The sequence below is a fragment of the Grampus griseus genome (genome assembly GCF_964374135.1).
Source record: "Grampus griseus genome assembly, chromosome: 3".
Taxonomy (NCBI): Eukaryota; Metazoa; Chordata; class Mammalia; order Artiodactyla; family Delphinidae; genus Grampus; species Grampus griseus.
Genome location: NC_139019.1, coordinates 83,358,664 through 83,376,395, shown reverse-complemented (window position 1 = coordinate 83,376,395; position 17,732 = coordinate 83,358,664). Strand labels below are relative to the sequence as shown.

Below are 17,732 nucleotides of genomic sequence, written 5' to 3'. Positions count from 1 at the left end.
TTAAATAATTAAACACTACTGCATTATCCCACCACGGTGTTCTTACATTCATGTGAACAGTGAAGAATACAATGTAAATGTTCCATTTTGTCCTGAGAGTTTTGTTCTTGTCTCTTGATCAGTGTCTAATCCCTCTAGTTGGTAGGATAGATGTTGTTTAAGTGTACCAACTTGCAAAGAGTAGTAAATAAATCTTAGAGGTAAAATGCACAGTATAGTGAATATAGATAATAATATTGCATTATAATCATCAAATTTGCTCGGAGACTAGAACTTAATTATTCCAACCACTAAAAAGAAAGGATCATTATGTTAATGTGCTAGAGGTGCTAATTGTCACTACAATGGCAATCGTAATGTATAAATGTATCAAATTAATATGTGTACACCTGAAATTTACACAGTGTTATATGTCAAATATATTTCAACAGGAAAACAAAAAAACCCACAAAAACAACACCTCTCACATATATCCTCTGCTGTGATTTCATTCCATGGCTTATAGTTTGATTCTGGATTTCAGTTTTTTCCCAGTTATTAGCTAGTACTGAGAATTCTCTTCTTTCTTCCAAACATATCTATAGATCTTAAAACAGTTACTATACTATAGGCACACACACATTCTCTATTTCCTTCCTAATTTTCCTGTGGACTTTGAAATACCTCTCTCCATTATGCAGAAAACTTCAGCTGCAACCCCTGTTTCTACATAAGTGCAATTGAATTTATCATAGTGTTCATAAAATAAAAGACCTTGTGGGAATTAGGACCTATCCAAAAACATGTTTTCTAGCATTCCTATCAAAATGGGATACAGGGTCTGTGCTTACTCCACTATCTTGAATCCATGTTTGCGAATAGCTTCCATTTGCCCCTCTAGCTTCCTTTGGCACCCTTCTCTACCTTACTGTCTGCCCCAGGAGTCTCACCACTATGGACTATATCAAGGAGTGTATTTGCCCCCTGGCTTCCTATGGGTTTGGCCAGTAGGGAAGATCAGCAGAAGCCTGGAGGGAGAGTGAGATTCTGGTATTATTGCCCCAGATCTCTCCCTGTGGTGTACCAAAGGCTGCTTGTGTCCTTAAAGTCACACTCCTATAAAGCAGTCCTCTCCACACTGCCTTCTGTGGCTCTGGGGTCTGGTAACTGGTACCTGCTTCCCCCCTTACTGTTTTAGTCTTAGATGGACTGGTCTATCACACCTGATTTCCTTAAGTTCTGTCCACAGTTTGTAGATAGTGTTTTTATTAAACTTTCCTCAAATTACTCATTTGAGTGTGTCACCTATTTCATGCCACAATCTTATGACATACCAGTGCTCTATTCTCACATTATAGCAATGATCAAATATCACCTACATTACATATTGATAAGAGAGAGCTGTCCATTGCTTACAGAGATAAGGGAGGATATACCCTCAGAGGGGGAAAGGCAAAGTCCGATTTTACAGAGAATTAGAAATTTGATTTAAGGCAGGTCTTTCAATGTGAGAGCTTGATTGGAAACGGGTAAGGATCGTGATTTAAAAGATTAGGACTTAGGGAAATGGCAAGGTGAGGATTTTGAGTGTTCCAAAGAGACTAAGGTAATAAACTGTCTATTGGTGCATTCTGTTGAAGACTTGATGGTGCGGACAGAAGTTCCTGTAACGAACGATAAAGGTATTTGCCTGGTCAAGAGTCTTCTGGAGTGTAAAATGTGTTGATAATGTGAAATAAGGTCATGTAATTTAGACAGTAAGATGTGTGGGAGTAGGTGGTTTTGGTCCTCAGTGTCCAAGCTGTAATAAAGAATAGAGGTTTTGGGGTTTCCCTGGTGGCGCAGTGGTTGAGAGTCCGCCTGCCGATGCAGGGGACATGGGTTCGTGCCCCGGTCTGGGAAGATCCCACATGCCACGGAGCGGCTGGGCCCGTGAGCCATGGCCGCTGAGCCTGCGCGTCCGGGGCCTGTGCTCCGCAATGGGAGAGGCCACAACAGTGAGAGGCCCACGTAACGCAAAAAAAAAAAAATAGAGGTTTGGTTCTCAGTGTACTCGAATCTTCCCTAGTCTTAAGGTAAATACACAGACAAAATTTCACTAAGGTGGATTCCCCCAAACTGGGTTTCCTAGACAGCAATATTCTTGAACTGTCATTCATGTTTTCCTTGGCCTTTTGTTTGATTAACTTGCAGTCTTTGAAAATTTTCTTCCTTTTCACCTAAGAATATAAATCTTGTGTTATGCATGTAAATCAGATACAATTGCCATTGGCCCTACTCTTCCAGGTCCCCCAAAGAATATACCCACACAAAAGCAATATAATTGGCCCTCTGAATCCACAAGGGATTGTTTCCAGGACCCCACCCCTGTGGATAACAAAGTCCTGGATGCTCAAGTCCCTTACATAAAAGAGCTTCTATTTCATACTCCACAGCAAACAACTTGAAATCCTTTGTTTTATGGACAAATTCTCTACTACCAATGCTCTTTCATGTTCATGTCTGCTCTGCAGAAAAAGGAACAACTACAGGTGTGTTGGAATCAACTCACAGTGGTTCACGATAGCCAACTGTGCACTTTTTTTCCCTTAACACTGCAATTCAGTAACATCAGTTTGGTAGCTTGAAATTGGCCATGATGGGAGTATCTGTTCAATGGAAACTGGCAAACACTACAAATCAGGGCTTGTTTTTTATCTCTTTTGGAGAGTCACTTGTTAAACATTTACCGGTACCCACTTGAAACAACATAGGAATCAGCTGTATAACTTATACAAATTCAAATTCAAGCCAAAATAACATAGTCATTTTAATTAAAACAATGATTGTTTCCTTTGGGGTGAATTCTGTTTTGAATGAAAACTTATACTAACAATTTGTTTCAGATTAGACATGAGGGAATTGAACTGCCATTTTATTTTTCAGTTTATCCAAGGCAAAGACACTCAGAAGGCATATTGTATTTCCTCAGAAACTTTTCAGTAGAGACTGCAATTCACTAAGAGCTGCTGGAACTAGTATTGTTTAATGTATGGTTTAAATTTTATCTCATTTATAGAGTCAGGATATGCTACTAATCCATGAATTCAAATCTGACAGCTTTATCGAGCATCATTACAGCTGGTGTTTCTCAGTCTGTTAATCTCACTCAACCCTGACTTCCTACATAATAACTGGAAAAGACGTTAGGAATGACATATTTATGTCTGTGGACACAGTTGATCAATCCATCTAGGCTGTGGGGAATGCTGACTAAGGCACACCAGGTAAATAACTTGAAGGCTGTAAACGGAAGTCAGAAGGGTCCACAAAATGGAGCTCTGATATTTATAATCTTGAATGGTTCCTGTATGACAAACAGATGTGGCAAGAATTTGGGTCTAATTGTGTGAGGATACTTGATAGCATTTCCCTTATTTCATTCAGCAATAAGAATTTTTATGGAACTGTATTTACACAATAAAAGAACTTCCATTTCTAATAATAAGAGCTAACAATTACATTGTGCTTGCTATGTCAGTCTTTACAATATAAATTAGTTAAGTGCTGTACTTTCATCCTGACTTTACCAAGTGGGGAATCTGCATCATGGAGAGAATAAGTGACTTGCCCAATGTCACTTTGCTATAAATAGTGGTGGAGCTGGGTTTCAAACCAGACCTTCTGATCAGGAATCCACCCTCTTGAACAATACAACTCACTGCCTCTGGTTGGATCATTCATATCTGACGTGGTCTCTCTCTGGAAATGTCCAAACAGGGTCTCACTTCATTAGATACCACTTTTTTCTTACCGTCAAGTAATACAGTAGAATGAAAGAGATATGAGAATGTCTAAAGACACCTGAAAGTGAGCTGAGTATTTTATCTTTTTGATTCTCAAGTCCCAAAAAGGAAGTATTTAAAGTTTTCAAGAGCAAAGAAGTGCACATGCAATTTCTGTCATACTGAGCCTCTTTAAGAGCTCATTCTGTGTACATGTCATGTACACACTGCTATATTTAAAAGAAATAACCAACAAGGACCTACTGTAAAATTTTTTTTTTAATTTTAAAAAAGAGCTCATTCTGTTTTAAAGTTTCATTTATTAAAAGGCTCATCTAGCAAGCCAAATTTAGATGACCAAATCTTGGTGACAGAAACATTTGGACTTGTTTTCTCTTTGGCTCAAAGTTCCAAAAGGGCAGTTGAGAAATCTAGCAGCTCAAAGCTGCAGCAGGTGTGTGGTGTGCTGCTTCACTGGATTTTAACACAAATTTTATGTTTCAGTTTATGTAAGAATATGTTGATTAGCTCTGTCCCGGTAACTGAATGAACAGAGAACTGCTCATCCATATAATCAAATCTGTTTATAAGTAAGTGAGATGTTTTAACAGTCTCACGCAGGCTGACAAAAACAAAGATGATTATAATTTAAAGGCCCACCTCAGAACTTTACATGATAGGGGGATGATTACCTGTCCAACATGGACAGCTCCTACTCAGAAAAAAAAAAATAAAGATAAATCCTTGCCCAGGAACCGACATATGTTATATTCATAAATATTAAAATATAACTGAATATTTAAGGCCAAGGATACAGGAAATAAATCAAATAATGGATGACACTTTAAAAGCCTTTAGGGCTTCTGTAACTTTAGCAAGTATGTAGGAAGCAGCTTTGATTTAGGCTTAAAGCTCAGAAAGATAGGTCATCGAATTATTATAATTTTTTGGTTTACTCTTCCTACCATTTAAAGTCAAATGTCACACTCAGATTTATTCAAAAAATGAGTGCAAACATACTTAAGGAATTTTGAAATATGATATGTGGAAGGTGTTCTATATCCTGAGTTAAAGTATTCTATTAGAAAGTTATCACTTTTATTTCAATAAACAAGATGTCCCATAACATTCTCATATCATTTACATTTCAACTTTATCGTTACATAATATTACTATATAACATCCCCTTTATTTTCACACACCAAAATTATATTTATTCAATCAACATGGTCTACCTTTCCACTACCTACTTCCCTACTGTGGGTCACCTGTCCATATCCTGTTTATCTACCAATCCATAACCCCATCATCCTGTAGAAATTTTGCCCACTCCTCCTTCCTTTAATCCTTCCCTTCCCTACAGCCACAATTACTCTCCTTACTCTGAACTCTTGAGTCCTATATCTTACTCATCTTTCTATCCCCATTATGCCTAAAATTGTACCTTGCTCATGACAGAGGAACAATTATTTTAAATTAACTCAACTCAATACGTGAGTAATAAATGAATAAATATATCTAAAACCATTTAAGTGATTAATGAACTTGTATTTGGTATATAAAATAAAAACTATAAGAAAAAGCATTGGGCTTCCCTGGTGGCGCAGTGGTTGAGAGTCCGCCTGCCGATGCAGGAGACGCGGGTTCGTGCCTCGGTCCGGGAGGATCCCACGTGCCGCGGAGCGCCTGGGCTCGTGAGCCATTGCCGCTGAGCCTGCGTGTCTGGAGCCTGTGCTCCGTTCGCAACGGGAGGGGCCACAACGGTGAGAGGCCCGCGTACCGCAAAAAAAAAAAAAGAACAAGCATTAAAAACATTTGGTTTTTTTGTTTTTTGTTTTTTAATTTTATTTATTTATTTATTTTTGGCTGTGTTGGGTCTTTGTTGCTGCACGCGGGTTTTCTCTAGTTGCGGCGAGTGGGGCTACTCTTCACTGCGGTGCGCAGGCTTCTCATTACGGTGGCTTCTCTTGTTCAGGAGCACAGGCTCTAGGAGCACGGGCTTCAGTAGTTGTGGCTCGTGGTCTCTAGAGCGTAGGCTCAGTAGTTGTGGCTCACGGGCTTAGTTGCTCCGCGGCATGTGGGATCTTCCCAGGCCAGGGATCGAACCCATGTCCCCTGCATTGGCAGGTGGATCCTTAACCACTGCGCCACCAGGGAAGTCCTGGGGTTTGCTCTTGACTGTCTGCAAGAGACCATGCTGTAGCATGCTTTGTCAGTATGCCACCCCGGACCATTTCTACACAAGTTAAACAAATATTTGAGCTAGAAACTTATTGTTGCATTTATCTATGTATCAGGACAACTAACATTTACACCCTTCAGTCCAGTACTAGGAGAGCAGAGGTGGACATGTAGGGCCAAGGGCAAGAACCATTAGGAATGAGTCTCCAGAGAAAATCAGTGACAGCAAAAGAACCTTTCTTTCTGGGGTTTATATAACTGACCTTCAGCAAAAGTCCAGCTGATTACTGCTGGACATGGTGAGGGGAGTAAGTAAAAGGTTTTACCTATAATTTTTAAGATAAACACATGGGAGCAACTATAGTATGTGAGAAGACATTAAAAGAGAAGTGTTTTGTTGTTGCTGAATCATTCTGTGATCTTCAAACCCTACTCCCTTCATGATCATTAAGAAATGTAAGTAAAGGACCTGTGTTTTTCTTGAAAGTATGTTTTGGTTATAAAATAGTGCTTCTCAATTTTGTATCCTTGAAAGACTGAAAGGCTTGGGGCATGACTTTATTCGGGTTTCAAACAGGACCACAAAGAAATACTTGGAAGATAAAATAGAAATGCACTCTCATTTCCTTAACTGGCATAGCCTTCTATACAATCCAAGAAACTCCCAAATACACAGAAAACTGTAAACTGCTATGACTGAAACTGTCAGATGAAACTTTACTTGCCTCCGTATATGCTTCATTCTACATGTAAGAGCACAAAGAGTTTTCTAGGAATGTATGTTTTTGCAGCACCTTCTTTGAAGCACAGAGAAGCAATAGTGATTTTTTTTTCCCCTGTGCCTGGAATTTTGAAAAGGATTCTAAAGCTAATTCTCAGTCTTATGTGGCTTCCTCTTGACCCCTAGATACTAATACATAAGTCTCAAAAACGTACTTCTCAGCAAAAGGATTTGTAGTGCTGTCTTTAGTACACTGACTCCCAAAGAATAGGCCCTCAAGCAATGCCTACTTTATTTATGATATTTTAGGACTATACAAGTTCTTCCCAAGAGAATTGTCTAAAAACCTGAGCTACTTGTTTTCCAGGATGACACTGCCTTTAGTACAGACTTCGCCCCTGCACACATTCGGGAGCTTTCTTACCTTGGCCATCAGCATGTGCACACCTTCCTTCCCAGACCATAATTCATGTTATCACCTTTTCTGCTCCTCAGTCACCTCAGAAGATGGCTGTTCTGTGGATCTTGGCTTTCGAGTTGGTATTGAAGCAAAAGGATTCTACACAGAGAATTTCCACTCAGCAGCATGGGTTTTCCGAGGGGATGATGGGAATCCTGATGACAGCCCCAGATGTCTTAGTAAAAAACCTCGACCAGTAGCTGGTAAGGACCTTACAATTATGCTAAAATGAATATGTCCTAGAGAACCTGTAACCAGGCAAGTCTCTAAAGTCGGCAAACTTGCACACTGGGTGGAGCATTTGGAGAGAAGTATGGGTATGTGTGTATGTATATGCGTATGTGTGTGTGTGTATATATATAGAACTTCTTAATATTGTGAAAGAATCTGAAGCTGTTAAAATACAAACTGTCTGAAGCACTCACTCAAAAATAGAATAATAATTCCAAAGTTGGAGTTAAAGATTAATGTAAGAAGAGTCAAGAGTCTTTTTCATTCTATGAGTAAAAAATGCTTACTTTTTATTTTTTTTAACCATGATTTAAGATTTATTTTTTTAACATCTTTATTGGAGTATAATTGCTTTACAATGGTGTGTTAGTTTCTGCTGCATAAAAGGGAATCAGCTATACATAGACATATATCCTCATATTCCCTCCCTCTTGTATCTCCCTCCAACTCTCCCTATCCCACCCCTCTAGGTGGTCACAAACCACCGAGCTGATCTCCCTGTGCTATGCAGCTGCTTCCCACTAGCTATCTATTTTACGTTTGGTAGTGTCTATATGTCCATGCCACTCTCTCACTTTGTCTCAGCTTACCCTTCCTCCTCACCGTGTCCTCAAGTCCATTCTCTACATCTGTGTCTTTATTCCTGTCCTGTCCCTAGGTTCTTCAGAACCATTAAAAAAATGCTTACTATTTTTAAAAAATGTACTGGAAAGTATAAACAAGTAACAAACCATTTATTGTTCCAGCACTGGAATATGACCATTTTATTGTTTCTGCATTCTTTTTATTATACATAGGTCTAGTCCTGTTTTTAAATTCATATGAAATATGCATTTCATATTATCATGTATATAGTTTGATATATAAGAAAAAACCCCTACCAGTAGCTGGTAAGGACCCTACAATTATTAAATTATTAAATTAAATTATATAGCCTGATTTATATTTTAATAATATAATTATATAATAATTATACCTTCATTTAATAACATATTTTCATGTGTTTTTGCAGATGTCATTATATTCTAATAGCTTCATGATGTTTTTTAAGAGATTAAAATTTAGTTTACTAAAACTATTGATATTTCCCTAATGCAATAACAGCATAATGATTTTTTTAAAAACTTATACCTGAATAACAACTTTCAGCATGTGAAATTATTACTTCAGTCCAATCTTTGCTGCAAAATTTAAGCTGTAGAGCTTTTATAAACTTCTGTTTTATTGGTATAAATAAATGACTTTGATAAATAGTAAACAATTTAACTCAAGGAAGCAAAGATTCAGATTAAAAATAATGTTTTAAATTAATTACACAATCATTGGCATTCAACAAATACCATGCCTACTATGGTCCAGGCACTGGGGGAAGTTGCTAAAGATACACAGAAGTGACAGGTATAAGTATGATAGCTTCCATTGCATAAAGAGGTACTTAGATTTTCAGTACAGGCATCAAAATGTGCTTAGTTTTATCTTAATCCCATTTATGGAGACAAGATTAATTGTTGTTACATATAAGATCATCATTTGTTTTAAGTGTAGAGTAAAATAAAGCCTTTCTTAATTTTTTCTTATAAATATGAAATTCAGCATTGGAGAATTTTAATGAGGAAAAGTTGTAAATCTGAGTTCCTGTGCACATGCATAAGACAATGCAAGATTTGTATATTGCACATTTAGAATATTTATTTATACTCATTTCATAATATGAATTAATTGAGATTAACCATTCATTGAAAAGCAAGCATGAGACTTTGATTCTAAAACTTAAGGAATTTAGAGTGGAATTTTTGAAAATTAAATTAGAAGCTGATGAACTGCATGCAAATCAATGAAGTTAGAACACTTCCTCATATCATACACAAAAATAAACTCAAAATGGCTAAAGACTTGACTATAAGACATGACACCATAAAACTCCTAGAAGAGAACATCGACAAAACATTCTCTGACATAAATTGTAGCCATGTTTTCTTAGGTCAGTCAGTCTCCAAAGGCAAAAGAAATAAAAGCAAAAACAAAATAAATGGGACCTAATCAAACTTATAAGCTTTTGCACAACAAAGGAAACCATAAATTAAATGAAAAGACAACTTATAGACTTGGAGACAATATTTGCGACTGATGCAACTGGCAAAGGATTAATTTCCAAAATATACAAACAGCTTATACAGCTCAATAAAAACAACAACAAAAGCCAATCAAAATATAGGCAGAAGACCTAAATAGACATTTCTCCAAAGAAGACCTGCAGATGGCCAACAGCCACATGAAAAGATGCTCAACATCACTAATTATTAGAGATATGCAAATCAAAACTACAATGAGGCATTATATCATACCAGTCAGAATGGCCATCATCAAAAAGACTACAAATAATGAATGCTGCAGAGGGTATGGAGAAAAGGGAACCCTCCCAACTGTTGGTGGGAATGTAAATTGGTGCAGCCACTATGGAGAACAGTATGGAGGTTCCTTAAAGAACTAAAAATAGACTTGTCATATGATCCAGCAATCCCACTCCTAGGCATATACCCAGAGAAAACTCTAATTTGAAAAAATACATGCACCCCAATGTTCATTGCAGCACTGTTTACAATAGCCAAGACATGGACGCAACGTAAATGTCCATTGACAGATGAATGGATAAAGGAGATGTGGTACATGAATACAATGGACTATTACTCAGCCATAAAAAAGAATCAAATAATGCCATTTGCAGCAACATGGATGGACCTAGAGATTATCATACTAAGTGAAGTTAGCCAGAGAAAGACAAGTATCATGTGATATTGCTTATATGTGGAGTCTAAAAAAATAATACAAATGAACTTATTTACAAACCAGAAACAGACTCACAGACATAGAAAACAAACTTATGGTTAACAAAGGGGAAGTGGTGGGAGAGATAAATTAGGAGTTTGGGATTATCAGACACAAATTACTATATATAAAATAGATGAACAACAAAATCCTACCGGGAATTATATTCAATATCTTGTAATGAACTATAATGGAAAAGAATCTGAAAAAGAATATATATTGTATATATAGGTATGTATTTATATATATGTGTGTATATATATATGTGTGTGTGTGTGGTGTGTGTGTGTGTAACTGAATCACTTTGCTGTATGCTAGAAACTAACACAACACTGTAAATCAACTATAAAAAAAATAGATGCTGAGAATCAGGAATAAACTTTTTAAAAAAGAAATAAAATTTTCTATAGTTAACTTTTATTTGAGTATTGGATGGCATAGGAAAAAAACACCAGGCTGAAAATAGGATTTTCAGGGTTAGGATCTCTATTTGTTCATTGATGTATTCTAAGCACCAAGGACTGTGTCTGCTTTATTATAGGAAGCCAATTTATATTTGTTGAATGAATGAATAAAAAGTAATTTACCAGCTATGTGACCTTAGAAAAGTCACTTATTTACTGTTATTATCTCTCTGCCTACCATAGTGTTATAAAAATATAAAGTGAGTATAAAGTGAGACTATATATGTGAAAATTATAATGCACTTTTTTTTTTTTTTTGGCGGTACGCGGGCCTCTCACCGTTGTGGCCTCTCCCGTTGCGGAGCACAGGCTCCGGATGCGCAGGCTCAGCGGCCACGGCTCACGGGCCCAGCCGCTCGGCGGCATGTGAGATCTTCCCGAACCGGGGCACGAACCCGTGTCTCCTGCATCAGCAGGCGGACTCTCAACCACTGCGCCACCAGGGAAGCCCTATAATGCACTATTTTTATCTGTCTTGACTATTTCTATCTGCTATCCTTATTTTTCTTAATTTTTATGAGAGTTTTAACTAAATATTAAATACATATTCACATCTGTGTATATTTATATATATTTTATATAAATTGTAAACAATTGCTATTTCATAATATACTAACTAAATTGATCAATATGTATTGACTGTTTGTGGCAGGGAGCTGAAACACTAAGTTGGGTAAAATACAATTCCTCCCTCACAGTATCTTGGCCAACACCTGATGTAAGAAAGTACAATTATCACCATTTCTACAAATGTTTGTGGTCATCAATGAACAAGCATTTGGTTGATTCACCGTTATTTGCTTTAGCTAAAAAAGAAAAGAAAATTTGTTTAATTTTGCCAAAAAATTCATGTGTGTGTGTGTGTGTATACACACACACACACATACACACAACTAAAGAAAATGTTTAAATGTGGTGAGTTTTATACTATTTATTGGACTGAACCTCAGTTCAAGAATGTGCTAGTTTTGCTTTCTTACTGTTACTAAGACATATACCAGATACATGTTTTTAACCATGTGATTTTGAGACATCAATAGAAGAAGATGGAGATTGGGAGGAAACGTGAGTTGGAGGCAAATGAATAGCTTTAAGACTGAAAGATATCTTTATTAGCCTAATGGCATTTTTAAAATATTGTAATACTAATTTATATATACCAGTATGTATTTTGTGAAAATAAATTTTACACTTAAAAAAATTCAATCCTGAATCTTCTAGAAAGTGTCCTTCTATAATTTGGAGAAATAGATAAACAAAGGTTTGCATCATTACAAAAGTATATTGCTGGAGCTAAAAGAAAATTTAGGGTATTTTCAATATATGAGTCTTATTTATGGAAATATGTACCCTTCATTTGAACTTTTACATCTAACAAGATGATTCCAAGGAAGTGTTATTTGGGGGGATAAATTACTTGACGATGTGCCCACACAGTCTCTGAAAAGACAATGACATTCATCTGTGGCTTTTCAGCAGCTGTGCACTCATAGACTATTCACCAGAGAGTAGCAAGGGAATCCAGGACTATAAATCTTAAAATATGAGAGAATTGTCTTCAGAATGGGAAGGGAACATGTTGCAAAACATCTTGATTGTATCTTCTCCCACAGGAGAGCACTACAATTGAGCTTACCATTTAAAGACTTTATTGAATTGTTTATACTGTCACACATTGTTGACATTCGATTTGCCTGACTGAACAAAACCACCACCACCACTACAGCCTTGAAAGCAATAGCTATCTTACAGTCTCATGGAATACGAAAACAAACAAGAAAACATGATTTGATTTGAATCAACACAGTAAAAATACTCCATTAAACAAATATCTATTGGGTAATCAATCTGTCAAAAGCAGAAGATAGTATCAAGACGGTAACCTATAGGGAGCAAGAAGTTTTGACAAGTAGGGTAGTTAGAAATGATTTCTACCGAGGTCAGAAATAGGATTTCTGATTTTCTTTTTGCCTTGATTAGCTACCAGCTTGTTGCAGACTGCTAAAATATTCATTTCTGTGTCCTTGAATTTCCCAGTTCTGTCCCTTAAATTATGCTGAGATCCAGTAAGTGGCAGGCCAAACAGTCATGTAAAATAATTGCCAAAAGGGATTCATATTAACAAATGATAAGAGATCTTCCCAGGAGCATAGAATAAAGCAGAGCACAGCATTTTAGGGCTGGAATACACTAATACCTGCACAGCAGCTTTGGTTTCCTTTTCCAGTAGAAAAACAGTGTATTTTGTTCAGACATTTTGTAATAACAACCCTTCCTTCGGGAATCCATATGAAGAGAATTTATTCTTTCTCTCTTTGAACGTTTGCCAATTTTGGTAGCCAGTGTCTAGGATGTAAACTCCGTGAGAAAAAGTCTCTTCTCTGTATTCACCACTACAGTCCTAATACATAGGAAAACAACTGGGCACAAAGTAGATACTTAGTAAATGTTTGTGAATGAATTACTTCTGATATTAGGCTACAGTGGATTATTAGAGACAAAGATGCTTGTTTCCTTGTTTTTATCAGATCTCTTTGTTCCCTAGCTGACCAAGGAGATGATCACATCCAAGAACATTTGGGGAGATTACCTAACCTTTTACTATCTTTGTCACTTTTTAATAAGAAACTTAATTTTTTAAAATAGATTTACCTCAGAATATCTGGAAGGAAATTTAATAAAATAATGGCAAATCTTTTTACAAACTCTGCAAAATATAAGGTACATTTATAATAATAATATCTCTCCAAAGATCAGGGACTCAGCCACCCAGACCATCTGTCCGCGATGGCAAAGAAAGAGATTCCTCATCAAAGGGGAAGTGGACTAAGGTCCTTTCCCACTCAAAATGCAGTTGTTAAGAGTTCCTTTGAACGCTTGATTGTTTCTAATTTTATCCAAATTTTGCCTGCACTAGACATTTTTTTTAGTATGAACCTTTGAATATGAATCTAGAGGATGCAACCCTTCAAAGAAGAAATGTCCTTGATCTCCAAACTGGAGGAATATCTAAATATTTCTGAGAAATGAGAAGTGAAATACGGAAGTATAAAAATACAAAAGAATGGTTGAAAAGAAGCTACAAAATATATTACCCATAAATTTTAATGTATTCCCTTTTTTTTTTTTTTTTGCGGTACGCAGGCCTCTCACTGTTGTGGCCTCTTCCATTGCGGAGCACAGGCTCTGGACGCGCAGGCTCAGTGGCCATGGCTCACAGGCCCAGCCGCTCTGCGGCATGTGGGATCCTCCTGGACCAGAGCACAAACCCGTGTCCCCTGCATCGGCAGACGGACTCTCAACCACTGCGCCACCAGGGGAGCCCTGTATTGCCATTTATTAATGGAAGGGAATTGTATTAAATTACAATTTTAAGGTGTGAATTTGTCTTGCCCTTATTAATAGATGAGCATTCTTATTTTATAATTAATTACCTTTTTCCCAGAGACCTAATAATACCTTTTTCCCAGAGGCCTATTACTAATAATTCACTTCTGCAGCTCAGGAAGTTTATCATTATACTTTATTATGATTTATTCTTTATCATTTTAAGATATTCATTAACAAATAGGAAAAACTTGACTAATAAAATATGCCCATCTAATCGTTGGGGGCAGATTAATTCTCCCAGTATTGCATTAATACTTCTCTCTGATGAAGTTTTCCTTAAATACAACCAAATACTCAATATTTTGAAGACTTTTGTTGTAATTCTTCATTGGATAACATTGTCAGCATTTAAAATAGGATTCTTCTGAGATCACATAAGCCCTTCAAATGTTTTATTTCAGTTTTGTACTCTAGCATGATTCAGGTATGATTTTTTTTTTCTAAATAAAAAACAAGGTGTAAATATACTGTAAAAGACAAAACACCTACCATGGCCACATCTCCCTTTATGGAAATTGCCCTTGCACAAAAGGAACAGTCTTGCAGAGACATGTTTTCTGCCTTGGAACCCTGCTCTTTCCTCATCTCTGAAGAGCAACAGCTCAAAGAGTTATGAGTTTCATCCTGTGAGATTCTCTCTTCCAGGAATTCAGCCTGGGAAAATGCTCTTGGAAAGTCTTGAGGTAGAGAAAAGTCAAGAGGGCCCAGGAGTTAGTCGAAGTTATGAACTTGTCAGCAAGCAGAAGCTTTGAGGAAGAAATACACATACACACACACACACACACATATATACACACACACCACACACCCATACACGTACAGAAAAGACGGCATAAAGGTAGCAGAAGGAAAAGGGAGAAGACACATGGAAAAGCAGACTGAGAAACAGCTGGGCCACATTAATTAAAGATTATTAGACTAACGTAAAAATTCTTGAATTTTTACTGTGAAGTCTCTGGAACTCTCCACTTTCAATGCAGCATAACCTTACAGCTACAATTTCGGCAAGGCCCAGCTGTTCCCATTGTTTCTGAGAAGCTCAGTTGTTCAGGATTTCCTGGGATCCTGTAAGAGCTAAACGTATGGCTGAGTATTCTGTTTTCTTGTTTCCATGTGTATTATAACCTTGTAATAAATGTTCCACTGTTTATGGATCTGAGTGCCTCAGACCTGTAAGGCTCAGCTGCCTTTTGGGAGTTGTGCTGCCTCCAAGTAGTAAGCACTGCCCCTTACTCATTATGCGACTCAGATGAGCTGTTAACCATTTTGTGCCTCAGTTTCCTTCTCTCCAAAAAAGGAATATTAATTACAGGCCGATGTTAAGATTAAATTAGACGATACTTGTAAAGTACTTAGAATGTTTTTATTACCCCTGGCATGTAATAAGTAAGCAATAAATACTAGCTGCATTTATAATCATATCTGTAGTATCTAAAGAATAACTCAGAAGAATGCCCTTTTTGTTTCCTCTTTAGTTCGTGAGCGAACCGTGAAACTGGTCAAAGGAACTGGCGATTATCCCTGGGGATTCCGAATTCAATTCTCCAAACCAATTGTGGTAACTGAAGTGGATGCTAGTAAGTTATCTCACTACAGCAACTTTAATTCGGACAGGAACAACTATGTCAAGCCTCGCGCAATATACTATACTAAATAGCCTCCAATATTATAGTTTTGTAAAACACATATATGCAATAGAAGCAATTTCTAACCCTCAGTCTATAAAAACTCATGATGATTGGCAAGTGCCCACATCATGATCAATTATTTTTTAAAAGACCATGTTTTCCTGACGGAACAGACACCTCTGGTGTACACAAGGCCACCCCACTAAAGAAGAGCCCTACCTGTACCTACGGAAACAGGGCTCAAGCTCTGGAGATAGAAGGGTCTTATGAGTAGGCAGCTGCCTATTTACTAGTATTTAATAGTTTCCAGGAGCAGTTCCATTCCCCCTAAATTATTTCCTTTCTGGCTTCTCAGATTTATTTCCTAACAAGCAAATTAGGAATTAGTAGATGCCTAATGAAAGATAGATCCTTTGCTCCCTGATCTGTTACATATAAAGATAAGATAAATATACCCATACCCAGCATGGTGCATTAGGGGAGGCCTAACAAGGTTATCACAGAGGGATGCCCAAGGCCACTAGGGGTTTCACAGTCCCCATCTGGACTGTGAGTTTTCCGAGGTCAGAAACTGTATCCTATCCATCATTTTAATCCTCAATACTTTGTGCAGTGTCCCAAAGGCAACAAAGCAGATGCCCCCCAAAATGCTTGTGGAGTGACTACGAGAGCCCTAGGTACCTGAAGGCTGGGGCAGTGTGGATAGAGGGGAAGGGAGGCATACTGTCCAGGAAGATTACAACACTCTGGCTTGCCCTGGTACCCAGGTGCCATTATCACCCAGGGTCACATTTTGTTTTTCTTTGCTTATCAGCATTCAGATGTTTCCTCTGTGTACTCTCTGTGATTCCTTTGAGAATATGTTCTCCTATCTGTAAAGAAGTAGATGACTACTCAACTCTGGGAAAGGCCAGAGGGGTGACAGCTGCAGCAGATGAAACTGTTGCCTTCAAGCCCAGCCTTTCACAGTCATAGGTGACATCCGTGGGTAGGAAACAGTGTGCACAGACAACCACCTATTTTTCATATGAATGGAGTATCTAGATAGAATGTGAGATATTCTTGGTGCAGTATGGAAGTCAAGTTTTACAGTTTTAGGACCCATCTTAAGGAAACAACTTCTCACAGGTTATCACTTATGCCAGGTGATCAATGGCACAGATTCTGTATAATGTAGAGGCTTAGTCTCCTTTAAATGAAGCATAGGGGGAATACCTAAGTACTTAGCAACCTAGATATCTGTCACACTCACTGATGTTTGTAAGGAAAGAAATTTACTTACTTATTTATAATATCAAAGTAAAAATTAAATTTACTTTAAATATAAAAGCCATGTGATGTTGCAGAGAGGAAAGACACTCACATTCACTGGACACCTAGTATGAGCAGGGCATTTTATATATGTACTTCCATATAATCTATACAACAGAACTTGAAACTTGGTATTATTACTTCCATTTAACAGATGAACGTATTAAGACTCAAACTGGTTGAACAACTCACCTCAGGTTATATAACTTTATCATGGCCACTCCAGGATTCATACCTCAGAATTTCTACCCTTAGAACCAGAGTTTTTGCCCTATGACTTATATCAGTTAGGACTCTCTGTCTCAACTAGTAAGAAATTTGACTCAAAATAGAAGGGGATTGATTGACTCAAAAAACTTGAAGGTTCTGAGATAGCACAGGTGTTAGAGTTGTTTCATGGCTCAGTTATTTAATCAAAGGCATCACTTCTTTCAGCCCCTTGATCCAGACTTCCTTAGTGTTACAAGCCTCTCATCTGGATTCAAAACAATCTTAGCAGTTCTAGTTTTCCCATCGCACATCAGAGTCATAAAGAGAGAGGGGACTCAGCTTGGTGCTCTGTGGTGACCTAGATGGATGAGATGGAGGGGGTAAGCGAGGTCCAAGGGGAGGAGATATATGTATACATATAGCTGATTCATTTCATTGTACAACAGAAACTAACACAACATTGTAAAGCAACTATACCCCAATTAAAAAAAAAAGAGATAGAGAGAGAGGGGACTGGCTTCAATCCTCAAATGTTCTCTTATTTCCATGTCCCTGGGGACCACTGTG

General features: G+C 37.5%; 1 protein-coding gene across 1 annotated transcript in view; it reads left to right on the top strand.

Annotated features, from left to right (window-relative positions):
- The window catches only part of LOC309819843 (uncharacterized protein), a gene marked incomplete at both ends in the record, with an annotated part of 97,374 nt that overhangs the window by 10,049 nt on the left and 69,593 nt on the right, over window positions 1–17,732 (top strand). The window contains 2 exons of the mRNA XM_082650311.1: window positions 7,141–7,308; window positions 15,492–15,593. Of these exons, the coding sequence (XP_082506437.1) occupies window positions 7,141–7,308; window positions 15,492–15,593 (270 nt within the window). The remainder of the gene's footprint in view (window positions 1–7,140; window positions 7,309–15,491; window positions 15,594–17,732) is intronic.